A 23,889-nucleotide genomic window follows, 5' to 3' on the forward strand; every position below is an offset into this window, starting at 1 on the left:
CCAGAAAAAGAAGAGACAGAGGAAACGCCACTGAGCTAGCCACTAGCTATCCATCCAGGACCACTAAGCTTCAAGCACATCATCCTGCCACAGATGACAATTAATAGGAGGGTGCCTTATTAGAAGATGAAGTCAAATTACAACCCTGAAGGGTCTGGTACCATTAGCTCGAGTTGGCAGCCAGGGTATAGAACCAAGAAATCAAGTCTTGCTGTCTCCAGCAATCAATGCTGCCCCCAAAATGGGAGAAGAAACATCCCCTTTTAAGTGAAAATCTCCCCTCTTTCCTAAAACCTGACCGCTTTGTCCCACAGCATGGAAGTTCTCCCAACATACAGAACACCTATAACCACAGAAAGTCCTAATTCTTAAGAAGAACTTAGCACAAACAGAGGAGTAAGAGAACAACCAGAGAAATCCTTTTCAATGAGGATGGACAAGCTGGTCCCATATTAGGGGAAGCTGTTCCAAGCCTGCACAGTGGCATGACAGGCTGTCCTATCTCAAAAGGAAATTATTAGAATGGACATGTGGGTACAGTACGGAGCGGGAGGACACTAAGGCAGAGATAAAGGGAGCTTCCACTTCTCTAGACTTTCCCTGTAATGCCTTACTATTTATTCATATGAACAGACATCATCCATGAAGTCTTCTCATGTCAGCTTCTAAGCAGGAATGTGGGGTGGTTTTTTTTTTGTATAATCCTCCCCTTTCCTTAAGCAGAATTATTCATGTATTGAAAAGCAACGCATATCCTTCCCAACTAAAACAGCACATGATGCGGAGGTGGCAACACACTCAAACACAAACATAGCCAGATGAATAATTATGTAAAAACATCACTTTCCTACTCCATGCAACTGCTCTGTGTTGCTGACTCAGATGTGTTCATTCCAGCAGACAAAAAGCTGGGGTTTACTACTGCTACTCCCGCTGAGGCTTGGGAAAGCAAAGTCAAGCCTACGCCAGCCTCAGCTAGGCTCAGTCTGGGAAGCTCTTTAGCACTAGAAGCCCCAGCCCTGCAAATCCCTAGCGGGAACTGCAGATCATGGGCACATTTGTACAAGAATAATTAGTTTCAGAGCCAAGACTGTGCTCCTCCCCCACCCCCTAAATTAAATAAGCCAAGAAAGAGTACGCAGCCATCCAGTCATTCTTGGAGAATAATTTTTCTGACTAGGTCTGCACTTTAAGGATGCCATTTTTCATTATTGTTAATAGGTCTCATTAACTAGAAGCTCTTAAGCACAAGACCATTACTAAATGCAGTTTACATTGCACAAAAGCAATGCCCTTATTGTGGCAAGGGCAGGAGGGAAGGAAACAGTATGCCTTTCTCTAAACACCGATAATTCAAAACCAAGTACTATTTGCCCTTCATTTGGGTTCACAGTTATTCCAAATGAATTGACAGTTAAGAGAAGGATGGCTTTAAAGATCTCCAGTTTGCAATTAAGGTACACCTCATGACTTAAAAACAAACACCACTATTTCAAAACACGGCAATTGGAAAAAAAAAAACACCACCTCCTCTTTTTTACTTAAAAACTTTCAGAGCTTTTTGGGGTTAGTGATCACATCATGGATTTATAAAGATATGCGACCACATCCTTAAATTTCAGGCACATAAGCAACTTAAAGGAACAAATATATATTTTTTTTTTCCCCTCAAACAGCCAGACTGTGGATAGTGAACTCTCACTGCAGCTGAAAGTCTGAAACGATGTGTGTTCTTGGAAGCCTAAAAGAGAAGGCTGTACAAGAATTCACTTTTACGAAGCTACATTGCTGCTGAGGACAAGGGAAGCTGACACGCTTCTTGCTAGAAGAGTCAGCCCAGACAATAGTTAAAACCCACTCTCAAGATTCAGAGAAGTACCTACCCAATTTGTTGCAGTGTTTCAATGCTCCACAAAACCTGCAGAATCACCGGGGCTTTCAGTTAGTAATACAGTTGATATCCCTATGACTTGTGCATTGAATCGGCTAATAACTTATAATATCATTTTCCACAGAGAAGGCTTGACATCATACTCTTCATGATTTGATTCAAATATTTTTCAATTCACAAAAATCAACCTGAATTTCTAGTCATGAACAGACACCCTGTTTGTTTGGAGGCAACGAGCATATCATCCACAGAGAGAAGCAGAACAATGTTTATAGCTCCAGTGTAAAAAGTTATTTTCAACCACGCGCCACATCCAGGCAGTTCACAGGACTGAGCCTGGCAGGACCGTGCTTCACATCCTCCTTTACAGTATTAACATTCCTTTTTATAGGAGGTAAAAAACTGGAGAAAAAAAAAAAAAAAGCTTCCTAAGTGCCTTTTATGTAGAGCTGCACCACCCAGAACTTCTAAAAACAGCATCATGGGATGCTACATTACTTGTTCTTGAGGCTTTCCCTTTGCTATCTTCTCCCCTGCCCTCCACCAAAAAACCCCCCAACAAGCTAGCAGAAAAATTCTTTGCAACCAGAAAGCCAAAAAGTTACGTGCAATAGTACTAGCGTAGGTCCATGCGCCAGCATTAGTCCTCGGCAGCACAACACGTTATTCTAACATGCTAAAGATTAAGAAAACAAAGCTCAAGTGCAAAGACAAACACAATTTCCAAAAGCGGAGAAAGTCAAGCCATGATGGGCAGTACTGTCAGCTCCTAAATTTAATATACACTCATTGCCAGACCACCAATTCATTTTGTCTCGCATTCCACAACCAACGATGGCCGAAACCTGCTAATTCAGGCAGAATAACAACAATTCACCTTACAACATGCTGGAACATTAGGACAGCCAGATGGCAGAAAAGACAGACTGAAAAAGGATAGTGGCTGGATGTCCTTTGTTGTGGGGTTTTTTTGTTTGTTTGGTATTTGGTTGTGGTTTTTGTTTTGTTGGGGGTTTTTTTGTTTTGGTTTTTTTTTGTTTGGTTGGTTTTTTTTAAATCAAGCTGTAGGATGGATCATTCCCAATGCTGGAGTCAAACCTCCACCCCCTCCTCCATCTTCCACTCTCCTGATGTGGTGCTAGGAAAGGGTGTATCTCCAAACAGAAGCTTGTATTGTCCTCTGAAATTATGGAGAAAACAACTGTCAATTTAAAAAAAAAAAGACACACACGGATCTATGTTTCAGGACTGTCCCAGTCATCCTGTACAAAGGGGAGAAGGGATTAATCTCCCAGTGCCAAACACAAATAACCTGAAGAAGTAAGTCTGTAAGCCCTTCATTTTTTAAAAAGAATTCCTCTCCAAATATGCCGACTTTAATTACACACAAGTTTCTCATCCTTTTTTCCAATCTATGATATTTGTCTCAAGGCAGCAAGTTTGAAATGAATTATTGAAAAGATAAATTTTCTATTCGTTGCATAACCACATTTGTTTCTTATTACAGACAGGGCACACAAGAACATCTAACTAGTTTTCACAGCACACTTTAATTAACCTTAATCACATTCCACCTCTCCCTAGTATTTTCCTTTTCCCTCCTCTCCCCAAGTCATGGGTACTCCTTCCAGCACCTCCACAGCATGGTTTCTAACTGCTTTCTAAACAAAACCTGAATGACACTATTTGAAATGAGAGCAGTATGCCCAGCATACATGCTATTAAGTGTAGAATAGCTTTGTGGTCATTCCCTCCCATTTTTTATTCCCTCCCCTGAACCAGCTTTCAGTTAATGACAGGTCTTCAGCTCTGTCCCATAACTTCTCATTATTCCTTCTGACGAGCTAACAGTAATCTTCTTAAATGCATCCAAGGTTTTATTCCTCCCTGGGTGGCAAAGGATGTTCTACTCTTGAAGACTTCATATTAGTTTGACATTATCATATGATCAAGAGGGCTTGCAGCAGTATACCTTGTGCATACCTTGTGCATCTACAGCTGTTCCCTTTGGAAAGACTTCAAACGCCTTAACCATACGTTAATGTGAATGTTTACAAATTCTCCAGGGGGTAGGAAACCTCTGCACCAACAGACTGATTAGTTAGCCAAAGAGACACAGCGAGTGGGGAGCAGGAACAGTTTCCTGACAGCATCCCATAATCCAAATTTTCACATTTCACTCACTCAGATCCTGAAATGCAGCCAAATTTAGAATTTACCTAAATTCTTGTCATAAGATCGCTCTTGTTTTCACTCTTAGGTACAGTTGCTGATCCTAGAGATCTAAGTTTTCATTTTTGCCACCTTACTTTTACTCACTTCAGAAAGCAACCCATTGCAGACGTTACTGTCCCCATTCCTGTAGTCAGGACTGTGTTGTGGTTTAACTCCAGTCGGCAACTAAGCACTACGCAGCCACTTGCTCACCCTCCACCCCACCCCTCCCCAGTGGTTTGGGGAAGAGAATCAGAAGAGTAAAAGTGAGAAAACCCGAGTTGAGATAAAGGCAGTTTAATAGGACAGCAGAGGAAGAGAAAACAATAATGATAAAAGAATGTACAAAACAAGTGATGCACAATGCAATTGCTCACCACCCACTGACCGATGCCCAGCCTGTCCCCAAGCAGGGATCACTGCCTCCTGGCCAACTCCCTCAGTTTATATGCTGAGCATGACGCCATAGGGTACGGAATAGCCCTTTGGCCAGCTGGGGTCAGCTGTCCCGGCTGTGCCCCCTCCCAGCTTCTTGTGCCCCTGGCAGAGCATGGGAAGCTGAAAAGTCCTTGACTTAGTATAAGCACTGCTTAGCAACAACTAAAACACCAGTGTGTTATCAACCTTATTCTCATACTAAATCCAAAACACAGCACTATACCAGCTACTAGGAAGAAAACTAACTCTATCCCAGCTGAAACCAGGACAGACTGATACAAGGAAACAATTTTATATCTAAGCAATCTCCTTTACTTTTTCTGATTAGTCTTCACAAACACACACACACAAAATAACGTGCTGTTTACTGTCATCTGTACAAGAGCCTTCTCTATCAACAGCAATTACCTCCAGTTTTCAAACAGTCTCTTATCACCCGGAAAAATAACAGAAAGGTAGAGAGTCCAAAGGCATGCCCAACGTAACATATTTCAGAGCTGTATTCCATAAACAATAAGCAAATTAGAGGGAAAAGTAGTACAAGGAACACGCCAGAATCTTATTCCTATAACCAGCAAACTAGACTACAACTCCTCTTAATACTACATGCTTTAGCCCACGTTATTTTCCTGCCAAATACCCACAGTCTTTTTTCTACCTACACTCTTCTTATCAGTATTTTAGCAAAGAATATGACTTGGACTCTTTTCCTAACTCATCACGACTTATTGCCAAGTGTTCTGGAAAGCATTTTAAAATTTGCATCTCTCAGTATTTCCAAGTGTAAAACAGGGCTAATACTTCCCTGCCCAGTAGCAGTACTGGGAGGATAAAGGATGCTTAATGAAAGCTATTGATGCATTACGTAGTTGATGGGGGGAACAACAAAGCAAGACTGAGGGTACATGGCTAAAAAAAAGCTGCAGGAACACTGTCCTGGTGGCACAGAGGAGCACATTGCAGTGGAAGGACCTTCTTTCAGGTAGGGGAAAACAAATTTTGGGAGGACAAGGAGTGGGGGAAATCAAACTCCTAGAGAACAAGATTAAATACCCATCCCTTTCCACAGGAGAGAACAAGTCTCTAACAAAACCCTGGGAAAAACCCTACTTGGAAGAGGAAGTTCCTGGCATTGACTCCACCTTTACCAACGTATGAACAGAAACCATAAGGCTGTCCTGTGCAGGAGGGGCTACGCAGGCTCCTTCTCGTACAACCCCAACACACTTAAATTTAGCTGTCACTGTCAGGGCTGTCCAAGCCTGCAGAGCTACTGCATCCAGCCCCCAGTTTTCCAGCAACAAATTGGTACGATGTAGCCCTCGAATAAAATGCTATACAATAATGCAGCCAATGGTCATCAAACACTTGGATTTCTTTTGAATGAACCAAGGAAATCTATGTTTGAACCCAAATGATGGAAGCTCGGGAGGGAAACAAAAACACAGAATTTCTTCGTGCTCCTAATACCAGTATTCAGCAGAACGCCATTCATCACTGCAGGAGACACACTGAGGGGCCTGTGTCCGCGCAACAGCAAGCCTATATTCATCGCTTGTTTTTTAGCTATTCCAACCAGTTGAGAGAGGGAAGGATGCTGGAAATGCTGCCTTGATTTGGTATTTGAGGGACACGAACAAGAGGAGTAAACTAAATGGAAAAATCTTCTTGAGGGCACAGATGAATGGTTCTCCACTCAAGTGCTGAGTGATTCCTCTCCAAAAGAGATAATATCTCTATCGACATACGCTCTTCTGACAAGAAGAAACACCAAGTCTCAGAGGATTAGAACAATTAAAAAAAAGGCCAAACCATCTATTTTAAGACCGAGTTCCCCTAATGATACTAGGATAACTTAGGATAACTTTAAATCAAGCAGAGCAAGCTGTAAATACAGAGCAGGCTACCAAGAAATTTCAGTGAGAGAAGACTTAAAATGCACATATGCAGCACACCAGATATGGCCTACAGCAGAGCCACCAGAACAACATTTTGTATAGAAGGGCAAAACGCACCATCTATCAGTAGGTCCACACAGCAGTTAGGAACACGAGGCGGGGGGGAAGAGTAGCTGCCTCCAGCTCCTGAAGAGTCTGAAAACTTGATCCTGTGTATGCAAAGTGCTCACGTACTTCTAGGTATTGTATAGAAGTGAGACAGTGAGAAGACATTTTAAGAGGAAAAGTTACCACTCACTAAAACAACTTTAAACATAAGGATTACTTAAAAACATACACAAAACTGTTTCTAAGCACTGATAACTTCGAAGACGCTATCTAGTCAGGGAGGAGTGTCTCCCAATCTTTCTGTAACCAGGCTGCCCTTTGGGCAGCTGGCAAGGCTCCACATTGCACAGGCAGAGCGCCCAGCCCCTCGAGACTGCTGCCACCGTCCCTGCGCCGCAGCCACCCGGCTTCCCGGTCCCAATGGCATCAGGCCTGAAAACCAAGTTAATATTCCCCACTACCTCAATCCAAAGCCACTCAGGAGCCTCTGCTCCCCATGCCCTCTTCCAGGAGTACAGTACAGGCACACAAGAGCCATCTCCACACCACCCGTCTGGTGCGCTAACACACCACTCCACATGCACTTTTCTCAGTCCCAGCTGCAGGAGATCCCGGTTCCCGGAGCTACACCCAAGCAACCACTTCCACAGCTGCTCCGAGAAACCTGTCTGGAAACCAAATGCCTTTCCATCCCCACCACTTCAATAATTCCTTACTGAAGGGTTCTTCTGAGCTTGGTTCCCTCATCCAAGGGATGAGGCAGAAAAGGAAAGAGACCGGCTGCGATATGGAGAAGGGAACAGACATCTCTAGAGAAAGGGCAGGTGCTCCTTAAGCCAACGCTGGCACCAGAGACTGCATATTGTCAACCCACGGCCTCGTTCAGCTGGGCTCTGTAATTTGCCCGTATTACATTCACGCTTTGCTAGCTATAGCTGCCATAAAGATCAACTTTTTCAGGTGTTGCAAGCTGCAGATCTGCGGTGGGAGAGGTGTTTAAAAAGAATACGCACATACCTTCTCCTCTAGGCTAGGCATTTGGCAGCAACCCAGTGCAACCTAATACATCCCGTACAAGGAGCAAATTGCCTGTTAGGGACAGCCCTGTATACCGACACACAGCTCCGCAGCACTGACATCCCTATGTACAAAAAAGAAAAAGGGCAGAAACCAACTCCAGTGCAACCAAAGAAAGGCTTTTTCTTTTTCCTTTCCTTTTTCTCTCCCCCACCCGGGCCAATTCAGTTGCAACATAATCTATCACCCTGGAAGCTCAGTGTGCTTTCCACAGGGAGTCATGCTGCACAGTCCTTGTGGCTGTCTCCCTAATCACAGGTGATGTAGTGGTAAGGGACTCACATCCCCCGTGAACACCCTTACAACAGAAAGATCAGGCATGCTAGCAATGAGTTGGGAGTCCTTTCTGCATCTCAGTGACATTTTCATCACCATAACTGGCCACGGGTAGAATATCCCAGGAAGCAAACCCTAAAAATAACTTCTTACAACAAGTCAGCCAGTCCCCCAGCAAAAGGGGAGGGAACATTGCTTATACATGGTTAGCACAATTCAGTTATTACGAGAGGGACAACGAATGCCCAGGCAAACAGGAGAGGCATAGAGCAAATAGAGGAGAAAAAGCAGGTGGTGAATCATACACCAATTTCTCCTGCATCACCGATGACTGTCAATAGGAGATGCTTTCCCAAGTGGAAATAAAGACACCGAAGTAGAAACCCAGAACCAAGTCTGCCCAGAATACTTTTTAATGTCAGCCTCCCCAACATGCACTTGAGGGGCTGCAACCCTTGCAGAGCTCTCTCAGACCATGCATCTGCCCCACTTGCAGTAGGGCTACCGCAGCACATGGCCCCTCTCCTCCTCCTCCTTGTACCACGTCGCCCAGCCTGCCAGGTACAACACCTGTGACTCCACCTGCGGGCTTCCTCCCTGGCATCACAGCATCCCTACAGGTCACCGGCATCACCCCTTCGCACCAGCACGTGCTCGCTCTGACAGCCCCTGCAACGGAGGAGGGCACAGTAATAAACTTGCGACTCATGAGGCCTCTGTGCGCTTCCGAGTCGCGCGCAAGAAGCTCACAAGCTCTGGATTGTAACAGGACATCCTGTGTGAGAAGGGAGTGTGCAATAAAGACATCCTGACAGGACTGGCCCTAAGCAAACACCTGGTTAGACTCTGTGGCGGAGTGAGGAGGGGAAAAGCATGACAGGATTTTCCAGTTCCAGGGCTGCTACCCGTTGTGCTTTTCCACACGTTTTCCAGCTCCTGAGCAGCTGGTGCAGACACAGGCACAGAAAGGAGGGGCTCCTAGCACCAGCACTGTGCTGCCATCCCTTTCTCCTCCTCCTCCTCCTGCAAAAAGTCTTTCTGAACAGTTTCCCTGTGCTGTGGGGAGGACCCAGCAGGCTCGCTTGTGCTCGCTCCCTCTTGATTTACAGAACTTCCCCGCTAACAGCTGCATTGCAGATGAACCCTCTTAAAGTGGACATGCAGTAAGTGAGAGAGCAGGGCACGGAGCTGCTCCGAAGGTGACACAGCCATACCAGTGACCTCTCCGCTGCACACACAGCGACTGCGACCCGTGCAAGAACTCCAGCGACTGTCTCGATCCCACTATGCACAGAGGGTCCTGAAGTGCACAGCTTAACAAAGAGAAATCCCACCAAGTGAGCTCATTTCTGGACACAAGGTCCTTTCTCCTCCCCATCAGCTGATCACATCAGGTGCCAGTGGGTTTGGATGAACCAGCTAAATAAATATCAGACTACAGCTAGTTAGCAGACAAGGTAACAGTGTGGCAGGGAGGCAAGTCTCAGCAGTGCCAAGTCACCGCAATGCAGGATCCAGGAATTCAGAGATGCAGAAGGAAGAATAAAAATTCCTCTGGCTCAGTCGAGCTGCATTTTCCTTGTTCCCACACCAGCCCCCACCACTCCTTCAGATAAGCTAACTGCATTGGTGAGACCTGAGTTTTGTTTCTGAGATGGGGAAGGAGTTTTAGCTGTGTTTTTCAAATGAGAAAAAACTTCAGCAGTTAGCATTTCATATTTTATCAGGGAGATGAGCAGGCTGAAAAGCCTAGGAAAGCCAAGAAACTTCTTGACCATTTGTGAGGTGGTGGGAGGGAAAGCTTTTTAAGCTCAGCTTTGGGACTACTGAAGAAACTAAGTGTACACAGCCACCAAGAGTTAACGAGGCATAATGTGCTTTCTTAAAGCTGGGTAACCAGCTCTGCAGCAACATAAACTGCTAGCAGCAGCCAGAGTCCCCTGGACTTGTCAGCAATATTTGATAATGGTTATCAAAAAAGCAAACTACCTTGTTCCTCTTTTTTCACATCTCTGATGCTGAACTTGGCTGTCTGGAGAAGACAAACAAGTGCATTATGAGAGCTAGGCTCCCAGTCTGCTGCCGTAGAAGTGCTTCCACACAAAGGACGAGCTGACCAACACTTTGCTCCTCTACATCATCCTTATTAAGTGCAAGAGCGATTCAGACAGACAGAGAAGGCTGTGGATCATTGCTCTGCACTGATCAGGCAACACTGAAAATTTTAATCCGGGCAACTTCATAACAAGCAGTAGACTCAACACAGTATCCTAATCTGCAGAGCTGGCAGATTCTAGGCCAGATGACATACAAGTCAAACAAAAATGGGCAGACCTGGAAGTCACTTTTCAATCCCGCAGTCCAAAAACCAAGAATATTTAAAGTAACACAAGAGCTATGAATCACTACTTTAACTTGCACTGAAGAAGCACATCCATCACGATCGAGCTTTGTCTCTGCACTGGCACCAGTTATGAAACAAAGCTGCACAACTTCAACTCTTCTAATCTCTCCAACACAATCTCAACAAGAGGACACTGGATAACCAAAGCTTACATGGAGAGGCCTCGAGGCAGGCAAAATCAAACTTAACAGCATACCAACTCTTTGGGCAAACAACAGAAAGAACTCCTGCTTGGCATCACCAGGCCATACTCTCTATTAGCCTTCCAGGAAGTCCCTCTGGGTTACAGGGGGCACTAAAGACAACTTCCTTCCACATCTATTTTTTCTCCAGCCACCCTGGGTGATTTCTTGGCCCATCACCCATGAAATGTTACATGCTTTGACACAAGGGGGGGTGGGGTGGGGGGAGAAAAAGACCCAAGATATGCATGGACATTTTCAGAATGGCAGCTGCTCCACTACAGTACAAAAGCTAAGTATATTTGGCAGGCATTGGAGACCAATACAAGAAGGGGTTTAACAAGCTGTTTTCCCTGCAAAAGCTTCCAGGGCACCCATGCTATTTGAAATGTGCATCTAGTAAGTGCGTCCCAGAGACAGCACTAGACTATCCCCTCTGAAGTCACATTTCAAGTTAGGTGTATGACATCAGGTGTCTAGCAGCAAGCACTGCAGCAGGATCAACACACACCTCTCACACATCTCCTGAGCTGCAGGGAACTTCACACACTGACTATATTCTCCTGCACAGACAAGACGACCCCTCACTCAGAAGCGAGACCACCAACTCCAGACCCCTCTGGAACGTACAGCAGGTTTGGAACAAAGCAACAGGTTCAGGAAATAATCTCCTTCAAGAGAGAAGTCGGGGTAAAACTCACCTTCTTGAGCTACCTTATGCTCAGTCCCACCTGTAAAAGAAGAGGGCTCTGAGGAAGGAAAAAAACCAGTGCACTTAAGTTTAAAGATTTCTAGCTCTTCTCCCTCCTTTTTTCACCTCAGACTTCAGGCTGTGTGAGACTGCTTCTCTTCTCACTGCTCCGCTGGGACTGAGAAAACCTGCTCCTTCAAAGGAGAGTTGTCTTCAACATCAAGAAATGGCATCTCTCTCTTCATGGCTATCACCACAGTCTACACCAACCAACTTAGCAGAGATGACACTAACAGCAGAAGATAAAGCACATCCAAATACCGAGTTACTCCACCAGAAAAGCTGCAGCCTACACCAGCTAACTCAGGTGCCTAGAAGAGGAGTGGAAGTGACGGAAGGGAAAGGAAAGAATCCTTTCCACAAGCTTTCAGGAACTGGCTTCGGAGCCTTAACATCCTTGTTCTTACTCACAGCCTGTATTCACAAGGGCTTAAAAAGCCCACTGGGATTTGGGCTAGTGGGAAAGACATATACCATTCATTTCCATAGATATTAATGTCTCATTTCATAAATGAGACATTAAAACATAAAATGTTTTAAGTTGAAGAAGCCCTTCTAGAAAGAAACGAGTTTTAAATTACCACAATTCTATCTTACTAAGTCTGCAGACAAACATTTTATGCTAGTATGTGTCTTGCTTGCTCAGAGGTTTGCCAGGCACGACCAGAAAAGTCTTTCCTGAAGCAGTCTGCAAAAAGGTACCATGATAACTTGTAGTACTGCAAACAACCAAGTGGTACCACCTTTTGAACTATGGGGCCCTGAGATTTTGGGCACCAAGGGCAGAGACGCCCTCACCAGCTCCTCGCTCCCCAGCCAACTGCAAATCACCAATTCTTCTAGGACCAGTCCTTCTAATGGTCAACCTCCACAAAGGAGGCTGCAGCACAGGGTAGTGATAGGACTTCCCTCAGACTCCAGTGGAGGGAAAACTGCCCAAGCCTAGCCTCTCTCAGACACTACCTGCCCACCACGCAGGCCTTCCCCACCGTGCTATCAGCTCTGACATGCAGGGACACCACTCCAGCTCTGGGAAGGGAAACCAGCAGGGACAAAAGCAGCATGCAGGGTCAAGACCTATACTAGCCCTAATAGTGCTGACATGGTTTTGCATCAGACATTTTCAATGACAACAGCCTTGCGTTATTGATAACGCTAGTGCAGGCTGCTTAGCTTCATGTTCAATAGTCCGAAACCTGCAGGCAACACTGAAACTTCATTATTTGCACCAACTCTGGTGCGGAAAAGCTCTAAGCACGAGATAGAGAACTACAGTTATTTGTGGGTATAAGGAATAGAAAAAAAGGCCGAAAAAAGAAAGAGACACCATCTTTTCCCACTTCTTACATTTCACCTGCCAAAACAATGCAAATCCTGCCGATTTACCCAGTGAAAGCAGGGTGCATTTACCCTCTCTTCAAAGAGGGAATCTGTCAGAGCAGCGTTGCCCAGCGCTTAGACTGGAGGAGGAATGCCAGTCCGCATTCTCCCCCACCATCCCAGTGGCTACAGGAGAGCGAGCCTGGTATTTCTCACTAGGATGCTGCCCTTCGTTAATACATCATCACCCGCCCTCCTCCTCCTCCCCTCCCTTCCCTCCTATGAGAAAGTTTAATCCTTTGGCTCACATGCATCTGGTAAATTTTTCAGTCCCTGTTTGCCACTGTCATCATGGCAACAGCCCCCAGAGATAACCCAGCAGCTCTGCCACAGCAGGCAGGCTGCCGCTCCCTGCCTTCTCTGCCATTTAGTGTTTGGCTCGGTAGGCCTACAAAGAGCTATGCCCGCTCCCAGGCTCATCTTTGCAGGCACCTTCCTTCCCCAGAGACGTGTTTGCATGGGTTATGTTTTTCTTTTAAATTAGCTACGTCCTCAGTCCCACAATGCCTACTCTTTCCTCCGAAACAGCTCTCAGCTCAATTTTTGGGACTCTGACAGAGTCACACTAACAATAGCACTGCAAAGAGATGCTACCTTTGCTGCCCTGGAGAAAAAGGGTCTTGTGTTTAACAGCCAAACCACCTGTGCCTTCCAGCAAAGGGAAGAGGTTAGCTAGCACCCTTCTCAGAAGGGGGACACTAACCTGGACTTGTCCCAGTGTCACTGATAAGCAGACTCCAGCCACGGGAAAGACAAGACAGCCCAGAGCTGCAGGTGCTTGGACGATGGCTAGCTCAAGATGGGAACTTTGGATTGAAGCAGCAGGACAGCGGGTCACCGCTTCGGAGAGATATGTAACTCGTGCTCTCAGGAACACAACGCGAAAGTGCTGAGAGTACAGTATCACATCTATATGCACACACGCATTCTCTGAAAGGTCATCACGCTTACTCAACTCACATCTCAGAGACGGGGAATTCTCCTTCTGACTCTGCCAGGAGCAGAGCGAGATGGATCCCAACACCAGGAGTAAAGCCACAGTTATCTCCTCCTTTCCTGACCCCGTCATAAAAAAGGCAAGACACAACATTAACCAGCTCTCCTTACATCCCTGAATTATTCTCAACGTTGTCAGGAATTAGCTGCTTGCATCAACCACCATCTTCCCCAGTCTGCTCATCTAACAGGTGGGAGCAACAGGAATTCTGCAATATTCTCTGGGAGGAAAGGAGGACGGTAAAGCAGCATTACTAAAGGGCTATTTTCAATCAAAGCATTACAGATTTATACAATTACTGGTTAAAGTAACTGCTCCATGAGAGGCAACTGAACATTCAAAACAAACTCAAAATTAAAACAGAAAGAAGGAGAGACAGAGAGTAATAGGTAGAAAAAGCTATGAGGAATCAAAATCTTACAACTGTACACTCAGTTTCTCCAGAAAGCTAAATCCATGCCCCACTGATCTTCAGCTACCCTCATTATTCAAAAAGCTGATTTTTAAGATACTGCCAGCCCATTTCTTCAGAAGTATTCTGCTACTATTCTCAAAAAATCATGTAGGCAGCAATACCAGAATGCTTGGGGAGCCATAACAGAAGTATACAGTTATATTTAAATAGACAATAAATTTAAGAAGGTACAAAAAGGAACCCGAGGTCAGCCTAACTCACAGGACCCCATCTTTTGAAGCACTAAACCTATTGTCACAAGGGCCAGCAGGAACTACAGTTGTTTAAGTTATAGCTTGACATTTCCTCTATACACTAAAAAAAAAAAAATTCCAGTGACCACCTTAAAATTTTAAGTACGCATTTGCCCACCAGAACCCAATGCACCTCTGCTTCCCCCAGGATGACTGCTCTGAGCACTGACATCACGTCTGTTGCAGGCTTCTTTCCTGTGCTGGTGATCCTGGTGCCAGCTGATATTGCCCTCTCCCCCCCAGCCAAGCCAACAGCAATAGCTCACTCTATAGTCAAACACTGGCAAATTAACTTTTTTTTTTGGTAAAGTCTTGGTGAAAATCAGGAGTTTTCAAGAACAAAGGGGGGAAAAAAAAACACCCCACACTGAAACACCAAAACAGGTGACAGGCCAGGATTAATAAAAAAGGGGTGATGCCCTGGTTATCAGGGTTGTGAAGCACACAGGTGGCACAGTGGAGAGAGATTTTTACATTAGCGTGCTTCCCCTTTAAAAATTGTCTTCACCCAATTTGCAGGGCCAGAAAAACTAAAATACTTCCAGGGCATGGAAGGGAACAAAAAGATTGTCATAGTCCTCTCTTCGAACAGTGGTGTTAACCCACCTGTTTTTTGGGGCGGGGGAGGGACGGCAGAAGAGGGGGAAGCACTCTTCAGAAGTTTCTTTATGATCCACAGATGAGTCCTCCCTGGCAGTGACGGTTTTGGTACTGTCTAGATAAGGATTAAATTTGGAGGTAGTGAAATTTCTATGCTACCCCCCAAACCCAACAAATAAACCCCACAGCTTTTGCACTGGACCCTTCTTACAAGAAATTCAAGTAGCTCTCCCTGCCCCAAATATCTACAGTGTGCTCAACATCCTGCTCTTCATTGGAGGGACACCTGGAAATATTTCAGTCATGGCTTGCTGATCAGGGTAAATGCTCTAGAGCCAAGGGCTTCGGGACACGTGCAGGAGTTAGTCTAATCACATCTCTGCCATACACAAATCCAGTTTATATTGGGAAAACAAGAAACCCGACTCTCTCGCCAAGCCCCTTTCTCCAACCTCACACGAGGCTGTAGGAACTCCTGCCCAATCTGTGTGCCCACTGCCCCCCCCCATTGTTAATGCTTGAAATTTAATACTCAATGTGACCACTGAGAAGACAGACACGAGCTGAAATCCTGTCTGCTCTGTTCCAGCTCCTTTATAAAATATACAGTGTAAACTGAGAGGCAACCTGGGGTAACCCCAGCCATCACTGACATCCACAGCGGGAGGAAGCCAGCTTCTGGCCATAGCGAGCCACAGCAAAAGCAAGGCTTCCACCGCTCGCCACCCTGCCAATCTCCGCTGGCACTCGTGCCAGGGTGCTCTCCTGCCCGCATCGGTGTGTAGGGGCAGGCAAAACGCCAGGCTGAGCCCTGGCAGCCCCCTGCCAAGCTCCCAGCCCTAGCCTCTCCTCCAAGGTCAGGGTCTCTCCTATTACACACACCCCTCCTCTTCTCCAAACACCTCTTCCAGTGAAATTTCCCCTAGTGACGTATACCGCTTGAGCCCCTCTTCCCCTCAGCGGGGCTGCAGGCAGAGGCGGGGAGGAGGGGGGGGGGGGGGGGGGGGGGAGGCAGGCTGCTGGCGGAGGTAGAGGGCTGCAGTTTCTGACATCAGCAGAGCAGCCCCCCGCCACACGCATGTGTGCTGCGGTGCAAAGCGGAGAGCTCAGCCACTCGCTATCCACGCACCCACCCCACCGACCGATTCCTCCCCTGCAGCCCCCTTCCCGCAGCCCCCAGCCCCTTACGGTCGCCCCGCCAGGCAGCCCCCAGCTGCACACACCACTCCGGGGGGGTGCAGCACTCTCTGCTCTGCTCCCTCCATCCCTCCACGTGCGCAAGGACCTCCAAAAAAATCCCCAGCCATCACTGCAGCTGACGATAGAATCATAGAATCGTTTAGGTTGGAAAAGACCTTTAAGATCACCGAGTCCAACTGTTAACCACAGCATCTCTTGGACTCCTCGCAGGCAGCAGAGGGGAGGAGGAGGAGGAGCCGGGGCGCAGCGAAGCGCTTCACGCTCGGCCTAAGGCCCATCCTTGCAGGAAGGGCAGCTCCTCTCCCACACCAAATGACCAGACCTGATTTGGCTGGTCAGCAAGTACGCCTGAGCAACACTTTGATATGCCGACCTCTGCAAGAAAGGACACTTGCCCCCAACCTACAAACACAGGCACACACAGAGGACACCTATTACAGGACATTTCTACACAACTTCGGATTTGTGCTTCAGCCATCTGTGACCGGTGTGCTGGGCTTTCCTTGCTTTCACACAGAGCCGATTCGCCAGGCTGCAGTGCACCACCACTGCGTGCATCTAATTCAAGCGGGTGTGCTGTAGCCCACAGGGGACTTCAAACCTGGCAGCCACAAGAGCGGTCGGAGAGAGTCCTAAGTCAAACGCTGGCTAACAATTGTCATTTACGAGCAGATGAAGATAGAGGTTAGGGACTGATACTGCCCAACTTCCTCTGCACCATCCAAGCTCAACGTTTCAGTGTCCGGGGAAACTACTGTTGACACCTCCAACAAAACATACCGTAAAGCCCAAATCAGCAACAACTACAGAACTGAAAGCCAGGACAAGAGAGGTGCATGAAAAAAATGCTGAGTTGGAAGTGTAAAGAGTGACTTTTTTTTTTCCTGACAGGGTTTGATACACAGAAGTAATTCCCTGCTCCTCCCAGAATCCACATAACCTCCTACAGGAACAACAACAAAATAACTAGGTAGACTGCAAATTTTGATCTGGTTTACAAATTTGGAAAGATGGAGAGCAGGGAGAGAATCCACCTCTTTATTCCACGGGCAAGAGCAAAGCCACAGTAAGGAGAAAGCAGTGAAGCAGTAGGCAGTGAAGTAAGTGAAGTAGGCAGTGAAGTAAGCTACTGCTTCTCTCTTGATCCTTTTGATCACTGCAAGCAATTTTACTTTATTTGAACTTCACTGCTGCCCAGGAACTGAAGCACTACTTGCTATGAATTTTCATGTCCAAAAAGTATTCTGGTGACACCCACAAGACAACTTCCAAAAAGTTACAGTTATTACTTCCTTCTGCCCATAGCTGTGGTAAAAGCCTGTGCTTTTACCCATAGGAATTTCAGATGACTGAAGCATTGCATTTCCCCCATGTGTAATAACTACTGCTCTTATATGTCAGCTGAACGCTGACTAAGGTGAAGTCTGTTTCCCCTCCCTTCCCACAAGCATTTGGCCCCTATTTAACATTAAAGTTCTTGGCATACTCTTAACTGGGCAGTCTTAAGCATCAACACAATATGAATAATAGCAAATACTTCATTAAAGCCGAAATATGAATTTTAATCTATACCAGCTCTTACTAACATGATTTATTAAAAAAAGACAGAGAACAGGCATCGAAAAATCATAGACAATAGAGAAACAGAGACTCTCCTCTCAACATCTGACTTCGTGTTTTACAAAGGGTGAAGCTTACTAGACCGAAGCTGTTAGGACTGCCCTTCACAAAGACCAGCACCACATTCATCCTCCTTGCTTTCACAGAGAAGCCCTGTAACAGCACCATGCCTCTTCAACTCTTTCCTGCTTTAAGAAAACAGTTTGATAAACATGTGAAGTAATACAGAACCCTTTAAACACATACAATTCACCCTGAAGTGTTCCTCTTCCTCCTTTTCAGCTACGTACAGTAAGCTATTCAGCACTTCCCAGTCAGCTATCTAGTATTTCTTCATCAAGAGTCTTGAAAAATAAAGGTAACAAGAAGTACTGCAGAAGGAGAGCAAGGCTTTGTTACCATTTCCCTGGACATAATCAAGGGAAGCACTACAGCAGGCAAAACTTCTGTGAAGCAGCAAGATGCTGGCTTTTGAAGTAGCAGTTACTACATCAGGTACCTATACAGGTTTGAATTCTGCTAGAGAAGGTACAAAATGTTAAGTGTAGCTATGCTTAAGTTGGAGAGGGGCAGGGTGTTCCCACATGCGGGAATATTCTGGCACTGTGACCAAGCCTAGATGAAAACCAACAACGCAGGAGGCAGGTCAGAAGGGTGGGTTAACCTGCAGGCATGGAGTTGGGTGCGCAGGAGAGCCCCGTGCGTATGTATTGCTGGGCAGAGGCATGGCCTCCCCAGGAAGAGGTGCCAGCTCAGGGAAAGGAAACATCAGGCAGCATATATCCAGGATACTGCAGAATTAACGCCGTAATTCTCCTCCTGCGGGAGACAGCTTTCTAAAACGCCTTTCCCTGAGACTTTCATTTTCAGGTTGCTGAATCGAATCTCCCTAATCACTGATTTACAGCTGTAATGTCTAAATAGCATGCATTTTTCCTTCAGTGCTTTGGAGACCTATTCCAAGGTGAATTCACTAAGTTCCTATCAAAATATTCAGTCCCTTTTTGTACTAACCACTTGAGCTATCAGCAAACACAGCTGGAATAACTGAGGAACCTATATATTCAGCCGAAGTCACCATCCACTTTTCACTGTAAATGCAGATTCTTTAGTCCTTGGATAAGACTTCAACAAAACCTGATCAGTCCCTTGTTTCTGATATTCTTCTGTATGAGCAGAAACATCAATTTCCTTTCTTGGCTCTCCCCACACTTGCTGTCTACCTAACCAATGCCTTGGTAAGTAAATCATTGCCGGCTGCCTCAAGTTATATAGCTGAGGACCAGGCTAGTATCCTCAATGTATTTTATTTATAGGAAGGTATGAAATCTAGAAAGTAAGTAGTAGATCAAAACATGGCCTGCATTCACCCATACTTACTTTTTCCTACTTGCTGGGTCATAAAACTGTCATCACCTTAATATGAAAAACAATCAGAATCTATATATTGCTCCCTCTGTAACTCATTAGGTGCCCAAACACTTAACAACTGACTCAATCACTTCTCCTGCTACTTTTGGACTTCTGCTAACTTGTTTCTGAATTTTGTTTCAACTCTATTCATCCTGCAGTTTTCCCCATTTTTCTTATCTCCAGAGTTAATTTCAATACCACCTCCTTTGTAAGGAAATGGTTTCTCATTTGCAATCAGTGTATCAAGCTACCCTCTCCCTTCTCTAAGCAGGCTTGTGTCCACTAGCGTCTGAGAAGATGGCTCTCCTGAGCTTTAGTCCTTGTGACAGGATGGACTGGGAACTCTGCGGAGCGAACACAGCATTAAGGGCCGTCAAAGCAAAGCCAAGCCACCCTTCAAACCTCTCCCGTATTAAGCTGAACTAATTTTGAACTCAATCCCACCTACATCAGCGGGCACTGTCACCTGACCATGGAGGGGACACCAATACTCACAGGATCTGCAGTCACCTCCTAAACAATCTAGGGGTCCACTGGATGGTCCCCAACATGACCTCACTCAGGCTAGATACCGAAGAACACATTATCATATATGCTTATTTCCACAAGTGTAAAAAAAAAAAAAAAACAAAACACAAAAAACCAAAAAAACCTCAACCTTCACAGTACTCTCTTCTTCTGACACTACCTCTCCATGCAAACTACAGTAAATGGAAATTTTCACCATTCTTCAAGCCGTCTTCTGCTCTTACCATCACATTTTGTATTCCAGCAAAAAGGAGAATACATATTTTATTTTTCTCTTTTATAGCGATTAGGCAAAACATTCTTCACTTCTAAATCATTTATCAAGATCATTTTGCTCCTCCTCCTGCTTTTTTTTCATTTCTCAGTCAACCCCCCTACTAAGCCATCTATTCAACTAGCAAGACAGTCAAGGGCCTAATACATTAATTTTGTCAAATCTGAAAGGCCTCTAAGGACTTGTTCACCTCTTCTAGAAACAGTCGCCTGTGGCATCTCAACTTGCACTCTCTGCTTTCACCATCTTTTACCGCAGTTCAGTTTCTCTCATTCTCCCCTTCATTCACCCCACCCGCAAAGCAACTTTAAACCCTGTAAGGGATTCCCTACACGCTAGAAGATACACGTTCCCTGCATACTACAAGGTACACTACCCCTTGTGCATACATACATCCCTGGAAAACAGAAGACCAACAGCTTGGGGGAAGAGTTAAGATTTTTTTCTCTTTTCATAAGACTACAGTCTGGTTTCAGGTATTGGAACTCTCCAGGACTAACGATAGCAAAAAATACTTGTTCTAATTTGTTGAGAAGTCAAATTCACAAGATTTCTCCATCCAACCTACTTCTGTCTTTGAAGGCAAACTTGTTAGTTTCCAAACACACCACGTTTAACTACAGCATGAAAGGACCAAGGCATATAGCATTTATCCTTCAAAAAAAATAATCACATCTGTTCTGGTAAGACAGATCTCCTAGGTAGAAAAGACATTCAGCAAAATCAGTCTGCAACACTTCTCTTTATTATGAGTGATCAGTACATACACACATAGATAAATCTTCTATAAACATACCTCTATCTCAGCTTGCAGAAGAAAGATCTCAAAAAGAAAAAAAGACAACATCACTGAGTATCCATTTCCAGAAACAAGAATTTTTCTATTATCCTACGCTACCTCTTTTCAATCTCGCCTTTGCCACACAACTCAATCATTTTGTAAATACTGAAATAATGACCGAGACAAGCAACTTCAGGTCCCTTAAACTTATTACAGCTTCAACTCCAGTGAAGTATTTTCTATTAATAAAAGGAAGAAGGGTAGATTGAGACACTAACCTCTGGCTGACAGTTTTTTGGTGTTGATGATTTTTGCAGCATATTCCTGCGATGAACTTTTCTTTACGCATCTGCGGACCACAGAGAAGGCTCCCCTAGAAGAAAAACGAGGAGGGCAGGAGCTATGAAACTGAAAATGAGAATACAATAGCAGCAATCTCTATCCCCAGAGCGGACCAGATTAAGGACAGGGCAGAAGATATACAGATGAGGGAAACAGCACATGAGAATTTGACGAACAGTGCATGCTGTCTGATCAGCAAATAAAACCTAGTCTATATGGTACTCAAGCCTCCTGAAGACCCCTCAAGCCCCCTCACAGACAGTGCAGTAAGAACAGCACGCTGTGCAGGGAGAGAGAGACCGTACAGGCACACAAACAGGACATGAAGAGATTGATGAACGGGAGACAAGCAGCCCAGAACGACGCTGCAAACACTAGCCGTAAGTCCATCTCCCGAAGCCAGTATCCCCAGCAGTTACATCAGACAACCAGGACTCATTTCTCCCACGTTCACGTGCCAGCTTGGTCATAAAATTGCTGCAACACTTTGCAGAAGTTACTAGTTCTCTTACATCTCTCTACCCACCTGCAAAATGGGGATAAGCATGTACCTATTAATGAAGTGAGTAGGAAGCTATCAGGCTTTGTACATTTTCTCAAGCTGGAACTATTGATATTATTACAACTACTCCAAAAAGCCACTCGGAGAAGAGGTCTGGGAGAGAGGGAAGAAGGATTTCTGTGAGCAAAAAAAGAGATAATACAATAGAGACCAAGGCAAAAGATAGGGACTCAAAATCTACAGGACTACACAGATGAATGCTTGAAAGCCATCCCTTTTAAAAAAAACAAACAAACAAACAAAAAAAAACCAAAACAGGGTGGGAAAAGAATAACAACTGGCTTTACAGGAAAGATCTGAAAAGGGGAAAAGGACAAATAAGAGAAAACTGGCAGAAAATTCTAAGTCCTTCAGACCAGGAACACGAACCTGTGTCTATGGACAAATGTACATATTTGAAGTGTAAGAAAGGGGAACAGAAGCTGCACAAGGGCCCCACAAGACAGTTAGCCCTACAGAGAGCCTAAAATAGCTTGAATCCTCCCAATACTGCAGAGTCCTGCCTTTTTCTCCCCTTCCTCAACCTCTACATACAAACCAATAAGCAGCAAGGTGAGCACCAGCACTGGGGCCCGGGCTTGGTGACACACAGCTGCAGCAGCGTGGGGAGGGACGGGGACACTGGGCTGGAGAGAAGAGATGCAGCAGAGCCCAGCAGTTGGTGCAGGAAGGGAGGGAGGGGGAGAGCAGCAGTACCCAGGAAAGCACCGTCCCCATAATCCCACCGTGGCCGTTGCTACATTGCTTTCCTGTCCCACAGGGTGCCCCTGCAAAGCCCTGTCCTAGGGTGCAGCAGCAGGTCTGCCAATGCAGAGACAAGTGCGGAGAGAGGGAGGGAGAGAGGGAGGGAGAAGCGCGGTGCAGCAGCACCTGGTCCTTTCACAGGGACAAGGAAGTGGGGACCGAAGCATCGCGGAGTAGCAGTACCAGTGCCGTGCCCCAGCGCAGAAACAGTTGAAGGGAACGGCAACGTGTAGCGGGGAGACGGTGTGGGGAGGAGAACGCGGCAGCCCGGTCCTGAGGAGGGCAAGGGGGGAAGAAAGGAAGTCCCGGAGTGCAACAGGAGCGCGCAGCCCGAGGCGGGCTGCGGGGACACCCCATCCAGCGGCGGGGACGACCCAGGGGCGCAGAAACACCTTTCCCTCCAGCGGCGATGCCGCTGGGGCGGACGGGGGGTTGGAGAGCAGGATTACGGCGCGGCAGCTAATCCTCCTCCGGCTCCCGGGAGAGCCGGGGCGCCGGCACAGGGCTCCCGGCAGCGCCGGCGGGTCCCGGGGCCGGGGCCGGGGCGGGCGGCGGGGCGCGGCGCGGGGCGCGCAGCGGGCTCCGTACTTGCCAAGCTCCTCGTAGAGCTGGTACTCGTCGGTGAAGCGGGTGCACGTTGCCGTGGTGGCCATGTTCGGGCTGCGGGAGGCTCAGCGCCGCTGGGGCATGGGGCAGGGCGGCCGGGACGGGCCGGGGCGGGCGGGCGCGCTGCTCGGCGGCCTCCCTCCGGGCTCGGCGGGGCGGCGCGGGCTCCCCCCGCGCCCGGCTCGGCGCTCGCCGCTCCGCCGTGCACAGTCACCGCTCGCCGGGGAGGGGAAGGAGGCTGAGCCTGGCCAGCACCGCGAGAACTGGCTCGGAGACACCCCGCGCCGGCCCCCTCCCTCCGCCCCTCGCCGGCCCCGGCCCGCCGCGGGGTGTGGCCGCCGGGGGCGCTCCCGGGGCGTCCGCAGCGCCGCCACCGCCGCCCGCGCGGGGGGCTGCAGGCGGGGCGCGGCCGCCTCCCCCCGCCCGCGGCCGCCGGAGCGGGCACTGCAGTCCGCGCCCCCGCCCCCGCGCACGGAGGGCGGGCAGACTGCGGCGGGCTCGCCCCCCACCCGCTCCGCTCCGCTCCGCAAGCGGCTGGGAGGCTGCCGGGCCGGCAGGAGACCCCCGGCCAGGCGCACCGGGGAGTATTTCTCTCACTTCCCCCCGCGGGCGCACCGGGGAGTATTTCTGTTACTTCCCCCCGCGGGGGCGCCGGGCCGGGGCCGCAGCGCCCGGGGCGGGGAGAGCCGCGGCCGGATAAACTTCCTGCGTGCAGCGCGAGGGGAGGCTGCCGCCGCCGCCCTCCCCCGGGCGCACGTCAGCGGGGCTAGTGCCGGGCGACCCGGCCCCTGCGTGCCCCGGCCCGCCAGCTGCCGCCCGGCTTTCCCTGCCGCTCTGCGCCCGCTCCGGCCGGCGGAGGAGGAGGAGGCGCGGGGAGGAAGAAGAGGCAGCGCCC

General features: G+C 47.4%; 1 protein-coding gene across 5 annotated transcripts in view; it reads right to left on the reverse strand.

Moving 5' to 3' along the window:
* CAMK2G (calcium/calmodulin dependent protein kinase II gamma) overlaps positions 1-23,254 on the reverse strand; it is a 125,896-nt gene extending 102,642 nt beyond the window's left edge. The window contains exons 1-2 of one of the 5 annotated variants that reach the window (XM_075505119.1): positions 22,977-23,254; positions 21,019-21,113 (exon numbers count right to left, since the gene is read on the reverse strand). In XM_075505119.1, coding sequence (XP_075361234.1) covers positions 21,019-21,113; positions 22,977-23,041 — 160 coding nt within the window. In that variant the 5' untranslated portion in view covers positions 23,042-23,254. The remainder of the gene's footprint in view (positions 1-21,018; positions 21,114-22,976) is intronic. The other 4 variants (XM_075505118.1, XM_075505120.1, XM_075505121.1 and 1 more) reach the window with 4 other exon arrangements.
* Between the last annotated feature and the right edge of the window lie 635 nt (positions 23,255-23,889).

Source organism: Mycteria americana, chromosome 6 (genome assembly GCF_035582795.1).
Source record: "Mycteria americana isolate JAX WOST 10 ecotype Jacksonville Zoo and Gardens chromosome 6, USCA_MyAme_1.0, whole genome shotgun sequence".
In the NCBI taxonomy this organism is placed as follows: Eukaryota; Metazoa; Chordata; class Aves; order Ciconiiformes; family Ciconiidae; genus Mycteria; species Mycteria americana.